The 7,580-nt window shown below is 52.6% G+C and overlaps 1 protein-coding gene across 1 annotated transcript in view; it reads right to left on the bottom strand.

The window, feature by feature from the left end:
* CLEC19A (C-type lectin domain family 19, member A) overlaps nt 1-7,580 on the bottom strand; it is an 8,259-nt gene extending 679 nt beyond the window's left edge. Inside the window, exons 1-4 of the mRNA XM_009886607.1 lie at nt 7,490-7,580; nt 1,697-1,862; nt 1,075-1,168; nt 174-306 (exon numbers count right to left, since the gene is read on the bottom strand). Coding sequence (XP_009884909.1) covers nt 174-306; nt 1,075-1,168; nt 1,697-1,862; nt 7,490-7,580 — 484 coding nt within the window. The remainder of the gene's footprint in view (nt 1-173; nt 307-1,074; nt 1,169-1,696; nt 1,863-7,489) is intronic.

Raw genomic sequence — 7,580 nt, 5'->3', positions numbered from 1 at the left:
AAGAGGAAACAAATCCTTTCTCTACAAAGAAAAAAGAAAATAATAATAAAAAATGAAAATGCAAATCCTCAGCCTGCCAGCAACCTCTTCAGAAAAGCACAAGCCACAGTGGATTGAATTTATTGACATGCAAATAAGAGCGAAGGTGCCCCGGATGCCCGGCGCGCACTCACCACTGCTGTGCCTGTACCAGATCTGCACACAGTCCTCCTCCTCTGGGATGGAGTGGATCCCATCGTCGGGCTGACTGCCGTCCCAGTAGTGGTAGTCATAGGAGGAGCCGTCTGTCCACTCAAAGTGACCCTCCTGGCGTGGGGCGAGTGGAGAGCGGCCGCAATTGCAGAGCTGCGTTTGCTAGGGGAGGTCTCACTCCCGTGCAGACCCCATCCCCGTCCCCATCCCCATCCCTGGTGCCACACAGCCCGGGGATACAGGGCAAGACTCTCACCACTCAGCAAAGGCCAATCAGCAGGTTTGGGTTTTACAGCCGAAAACTTACCCTGGAAAGCCCCAGCATTTGCAGCATTCGCACCAGGGGAGACCCAGAAATTAAACTCATATATTTTTTAACACACCCACCCAATTCTGTGTTCCTTTTTCTTTTCCATTCCTTTCCCAAGATCTACAAAAAAATTTGCTGGCATGGGACTGTTCTCCTGATGCTCTCAATTTTTCTTTATTACATATTAGACTATATATTTCCAACATGTCAGCTTTGAAAAGTTGCAGAGTATCACAAGAAGGCAATGAAACTTGGTGATTTTTGACATTGGAGACGTTTTCAGGTTGTTTGCTCTTCTCAGCAGTACAATACTCTTTCTATTAATCCATTAAAAGAATATGATGTGAAAAATTTGTAATTATTAATCTATTAATTCTAGTAACACTTTTGAAAGCAGACTGGAGGGGATGGAATGACAACTTTTGCTCGTGGGCTGCACAACAGACCCTACGCCATCACCTGATTAATGGGACTATAGAGCAAAGAAGACAATCAAGTGGCTTTCCAGTGTGAAAATGGGGGGAAGTGAATTTTTAAAAGCAATTTCCCACATGGTTTTGGGGAGCTCTCACCTGCCGCAGGTCGTTGAGTCCCGTCCAGATGTCAGTGGGGATGCCTGGCACTCGACTGTTCACCAGGTCATACACGAAGACGTTTTCTTCCCAGCTGGCAAAACAGAGCAGTACAGAACCGCTGAGGGGTTATGTCAGGCAAATGGTCAGGCATGCCCCTAAGAATTCGCCCTACGGTATGGCCAAATGGGTCCCCTGCTTCTAATTGCTATTGATTACTTTCCCAGGTCTGTGCAAGAGGTGCGTAGTGTGGGCAAGAGGTGTGTAGAGTAGAGCTGGGGGAGAGGCAGCAGGGGAAAAAGCCCGTGTAATCACATTCTACTTCTATCCCTTTTTCAAGAGTGAAAAAATGCAGTTTGGGGGAATTTAGGGAATGCTATGTCAGTTTTCCTGACAGCCCAGGAAAAGTCATTTTTCACATTGCCTTTGCATGCCCGGTGCATCAGACTTGTCCCAGTCGCTGCTGCAGAGAGATGCTCAGGCTGATACAGAGGGATGCTGAGGCTGGGACGGGAGCCTGCGGCTGGCACAGAGGATGTGCTGTGGGAATGGGACTTTGTCCCCATTTTCCTTCTTCCCCAGGCTGTGCCAGGGTGAGATGACAAGTTTCTGCACTCCTCACCTGTGGATGGAGGCCAGCTTGGCTGATCTGATGCCAATGGAGAACTCGGCGCAATAGAGGTCGGCTTCAGCCCAGGTTTTGTTGATGGGGAAGTACCGGTAGCAATGGCCTTCGTACTCAGTCCAGAACAGCGGGCAGGAGTAGGCATGGACGGGCTCCGGCATGGCTGGGGGCAGAGCAGAGGACATCCAGCACTGAGGACAACGCGACGTGATGGGATGTGGCCGGGCAGGCAGCCGAGGTGGCAGTGTCCAGCCCTGCTCCCCCCACCGCACCCAGCCAAGTAACCACCAAAGGCACGCAGGGAAAAAACAACAACTGCTGCAGAAGCCCTGCAAAAGTTTGCAAAAGCCAAAACAAATGTTGTGAAAGCCGTGAGTTTCTCAGTTTTAGCATCTGCCTAAATCAGGAAGGATGTTTCAAGCCACTTTGACAACATTTTAGGCAGAGCGTGCTTAAAATAAAGGCACTGAGTTTTGCTACAGTGGGGGAACCGAGATAAGGGCTCCTCTCGCCCCTGTCAGGCACTACCGGAGTCATTGTGCCGGGACAGGAGTTGACAGCCGGGGGCCGCGGGGTCAGGGCCACACTCTGCCCTCCTGCAAGCCCGACCTGCACCTCCTCCCTCCGAGCGAACCCCCTCGCCATCCCCCGTGTCCCCAGGCCGGGATGCAGCCATGCACGTACGCACTGGTTGGATTTCAGCCCCATAAATGGCCGGGAGCAGTGCCGGCCTATCTGCCTCCCGCCACCAGATAAGCACTGTGGGGCCCGTGGGGCTGCTCCTCCTCCCTCGCCACTTTTCAGCACAGCGGGGAAGTTTCCCCAAAAGAGGCCATTTTGGGGGCAGGACACATATCTGGAGCCTTTGGAGTTGCCGCTGTGTAAATCCTGCAGCGGCATTAACCCTTCCCTGCGACCTCCTCTGTGCCACGCTCCCCCCGTCGCGCGTGGGGAGGACGCAGCGCACACACAGCGCACACCACCCAGCACCAACACACGCACAACCCCCAGATCTTCTAGCACGTGGGCTTAACTCTTTTAGCAGCTGGTTTTTGAGTCCTGTGGAACGGCCAGCTCCCCCAGCACCAGCTCCCGCATCCCCATGGGGTCCTGCCGGAGCACGCGGGGAGGTGGGCAGGGTGGGGGGAGCAGGGGGTTGCGGCAGACATCAGATGCCATGAAGCTATCCAAGCAGGTAAGAGGCTCAAGGCCGGAGAGGTCAGGGTGGTGCTACAGGGCCTGCGGTACCGAGGGGCTGGGGGCAACTGCTTTCCCCGAGGGTGGGGAGAGCAAAACCCCCGCCAGCGGCGGCATGGGATGCGGGAGCGGCGGGGGCAGCATCAGTGTGGGGAAGATGAGAGGCAAGGTGAATTCAAAGCAGCTGCGGGAGCATTCGTGGAGCAGAATCCTTCCCTGCCCCGTCAGCTCCAGGCGATAATTTCATCAGCTCTTTCCACATGGGGATTTCTGAGCATTTTACAAACACCCGCCAGCCAGCCCCCAGTCCCTCCTAGCTCACACCCCTCACAGGCAACAAACCACAAATGCAAAGAGCCTTTTCCCTTCTCCTGAGCAAGGCAACGAGCCCGAGCCAACTGCCGAGTCGGCTGCTGTCACCCCATCACCCTGCACTGGGACACCCGACTTCGCCCTCCGGAGGAGCCGTGGATGGGAGCAGCTCTGCACAAACCCACCGGGAGCAGCAAGGGGCTCTCCAACCATCATCGGCACTAGTTATGGGCTGCAGAGGGAAAAAGATAAGGCATGCCGGGCTGGAAACAAGAGGAACAGCGTTACGGAAGGGTGACCAAGCGGCAGCCAGCTCAGTGGCAATGCAGGGTTCAGCCCTCTGATTCACACCCAGCCATCCTTGCATTGGGAAAAAACTTAGGAATCGCCCTAAAAATCGCAAATGGTGGCTATTATAGCAATAGAGCAGGAGGACCAGGAACGCCGAGAGCTGATGTGATTTCCCAGGAGCCAAGCCCTCCTCCCTGCCTGGCACCGGCCAGGGGTCCCTGTCCCCACCAAAAGTGAAGCAGAGCAAGGGCAGAGGGTCTAACCCACGGGACAAGGCTTCGACTTCATCCCCTGGGCACAGATCTGGCGTGTTCTCCCCCATTCAGGACGGGGCTGGGATCTGGTTCTGGCTCGTGCCGACTCCAGGTTGCTGCTCCCTCCTGCCAAGGGCAGGACAGGGGTCTGCGGCAGATGGGCACCGCCAGATCCCCCAGCAACTGCGATTTTATTACAGAGGCTGTGAAGCGTCACGACAAACTCTTCACCTCTAGCAGCATGGTGGCAAAATTCACAGGGCTTAACCCAGCAGCATCCCCAGCAAATGGGGCCCTTCGTTCCCAAGTGCTAATTGCAGCGGGTGTCCCGGTGCCCTGGCTCCAAGCTGGGTCTGCCGGCGCCCCGATCACCCAGGAAAATCACCCTCGTTTTGTTCAGAGCAGCCGAAACTGAGTCAGAGATGGAGACAGTCCTTCTTTGTTATTGCATACTGCTTCCCATTAGGTAGCATTAATTTGACGAGCTTCAGTGAACCAGAGGTGCCTGAAGGAATTTAAGGTTAAACATACCGAAAAAGAAAATATGGGAGGTCAGCATTTAATTAGCATCTTTTCTGTTAGGTCAGGATCAGAGGCTTTGGCAGTCTCTTTGGAGGAGAACTATTGCTCCCAGTTTTACAGGCAGGAACAACTGGGGGTGCTGCTTTTATCTGGGGTCTTTGTGGGCTATTTTTAGCAGAAAGGCCATAAGAAATTGGATGTATGTTTGTAAGTGTATGAGCCCACTCATGGCTCTGTAGGAGAACCTCATAACCCAAGCCAGCAGCTGCTGGTGGTATTTTGATCTAAAAGGGGAGAGGGGAAGCATCTTGGGGCTATATAGGCCAGATCCTCACTTTTAAGCACCCCAGCAAAACATCACCCCCACAGCATCAGCTGCTCCGCACAGGGCAGGGGAACCACAGCCACTGCCTGTGGGATGCAGTCTCCTGCTGACCCCAAGTCAGTTCATCTGTTTGTCCCCAAATACCTGGTCAAAAATGATGGCAAGAATCCTTCCTTCCTTTGGTTATTTACAGTGCAACAGTTTTACGGTCACGGCCATGTTTTAATGCAGCACCAACAAAATAAATGTCCAGATTTGGTCGATGAATAAGGTTCATATCAAGCAGATGTTACTAACTCAGAAAAGCTGGAAAACAAGAATTTTGGGTCAGAAAAAGAGTTTTGCACTCTCTGGATTTGTCTCTGTGCCAACAAAACTGGTGCCTTTCTATTTATTTACTAGCTGAGACCCACTGCAGAACCGCCAGGAAAATCACTTATCAAAATCTTGCAGAAGCTGGCACTGCTCTGCCAAAAAGTTTCACTTCCCCAAGTGGCCACTTTCCAACTAGAAATAATTAACTGAGAAAACCCCAGCCAGATCCATGAGTTTTGGGGTATTTTTATTCCAGGATGCTACTGAAAAAAGATGAAAAGACAACTGTGTGACTCCCACTGACTCAGCCGTTGAAGAGCAGGTTTTTCCCTGAACAGCTTCATCCCGAGGTGCAATGCTGCCTCACCTCCACCAATCCGCAGATTTGAGATACAAAGTTTGGGGCTATGACAAGGTAGCCAAGAGATGCCCATGCGAGGAATAGTCCTGGGGGGGGGACACTGCAGCTTCATCAAAGGGTCTTGGACAGCAGATCACATCAGGTCAGTGATGACAGCAGATGCTCTTCTTGCTGGAGAGCATTGAAGGGCTTCGTTTCATCAACAGCTGATGACTTACCAAAAAGCTTAGAGATGTTAGGAGACACCTCACTGAAAGGCATGGTCTTGAAACACCCCCCTTGGCACATCCATAAGCTAATGCTGCCATCTGACCTGAAAAAGCAAGTGAACCTCTTCAGCTCTTGGCAAGCACCAGGGTTTGGAGAGTTTCCATCAACACCCAAGAGGCTTGTCTGCAGTTGGTGCCAACGGAGAAGAGCTGAGGAGATCCCTGTCACATGCAAGGCTGGGTCCTTCCCAGGGCAGAGTTGGCAGCAGAGCCACTTCACTGGTACCCGAGGGCTGTGATGCTGAGAGCGAGGGATGAGGAGTGTTCCCCAGCCAGCGGTCAGAACTGGGGTTCAGGGGTGAGCATCCTCGTGTTCACCAACACCAAGTCGCCTCTTACCAGCTCGGGGCCATGGGGAAGACCGTCAGCATGGCTTTACCCTGTGCTGGCACTGCTGGAGCAGTGGGCAGTTCTAAGGAATGGGTAGGACAACAGGGCTGAGACAGGGGAGCCCCAGGACCCTCCAGGACGGCTTCAGCAGAAGGAGCCTGCAGCAAGACCAGGGCATGCAAAGCGCCAGCTGAGCCAGATGTCCATCCCACCACAGCCTTGACACATCCACCAGCCCACATCTTCTTTATTGAATAAACAACAAAAAAATAAAAAGCATTGAAAAGGAGGTTTGGTGGGCAAAAGTGTTTAGCAGGAGCTAAGACAGTGCTACTGTGTGATGCTGAGGTACCTCAGGTCACCCATGGCTTTAGGAGCGTGTCCTTAAGCCCTGACACCACAATCGTTACAGACAAACAATCTCACCTTCATGTGATTTGCAATATTTATCTTTCATTAACAGATGAAAAAGTCTCATGCTTAGCACCCACCTTCAAAAAAAGCAGATTGCGGAAGGGTTTTCAGTCTGTGTGTCTGTGGGATCTACGGAGCTGGAGGGGATGGTGTCCACTGGTGGATGTAAAGCTCATTTAATAACTGGGCAAGATTTTACACACTCTGATGTGGTTTTTAAAGCACATGTTACAAATTTCCAAGTAAAATTTTAAACACCAGTTGAAGCACGTTGGAAGTGACATCCCTTCGCACAGAGGGCTTTGCTTTTCTAAATCCTGTGACAAAACCAAGCTGGTTTTATGGCTTCAAATCTTCTGCCATGTACGGTTGGAGTCGTGAGGCTACAGCAGACGCCAGCAGCAGCCCTCCTGCAGCCGGCACTAACAGATAGGAATTATCTTGCAGGGGTTTTTTTCCTCCTTAACTAGTTTTGGCGAAGCTCCCACGGAGTAGGTGTCTGGCCGGAAAGCTGGGCTTGTCTCCTTTTTCTCATGAACTCACTGAACACCACTTAAGGAGCCCCTTTCTGCTCACATTCCCACACAAACATAACAGGGCGCGAAGAAGCTCAGAGCACTGACTCTTGCTCGCGCCAGCCCCATGAAAAAGTTTGCAAGAACCTTAAGTGGCATAAAGCAGCTGCCATCAACAACAGCTCAGGGGAAAAATGAAGGGGGGGGAATAAGGGGGAATCACTTATTTGTGGCCACTTTTCACATGCAGTAAGTGTGAATAAGGGAGCCGCAGTGGCCCCCCCACCCGTCCTGCTGGGCTGTGTGCCTCCGGGCAGTTATTTCTGCCCACTCCCCCTCCTGTCCACGCCGGACCCACGGTAGGGACAGCTGAAGGTCCACGGCACTGTGCCACGCGAGCGTGCGTCGCTGAAGGCAAAAGCACTGCCTTACACACAGAAACAAAGCCAGAGCAGAGACAGCTTCAATATCCTGGGAGAGAGAGATCGGGGCTGCTTTCGGCACGTCCCCCCAGATGAAGAGGAAAGTTGATTTCAAGGAAAGTCAGAGACTTCTGGAGCAGTCGGAGAAAGGGGAGAGCCAGCTGCCGACCCTGCAGGAGGTCTGCGCTCTCCTCTCCCTGCTAAAGCCGCTGCAGTTTAAGAATTACCTTTACCCGAAGTCACAATCAACGCTTTGCACTCACCTTGGCTGATCTTTATGTTCGTCTGGGGGAAAGCCTGGGCAGCAAACAACGCCGTGGAGAGGAGTGCACACACGTCCCAGCCAGTGCCCAT

The sequence above is a fragment of the Charadrius vociferus genome, unplaced genomic scaffold, assembly GCF_000708025.1.
Source record: "Charadrius vociferus isolate BGI_N301 unplaced genomic scaffold, ASM70802v2 scaffold46, whole genome shotgun sequence".
Classification (NCBI taxonomy): domain Eukaryota; kingdom Metazoa; phylum Chordata; class Aves; order Charadriiformes; family Charadriidae; genus Charadrius; species Charadrius vociferus.
Note: the sequence above shows the minus strand (reverse complement) of the source record. Positions and strands in the feature narration are given on the sequence as shown.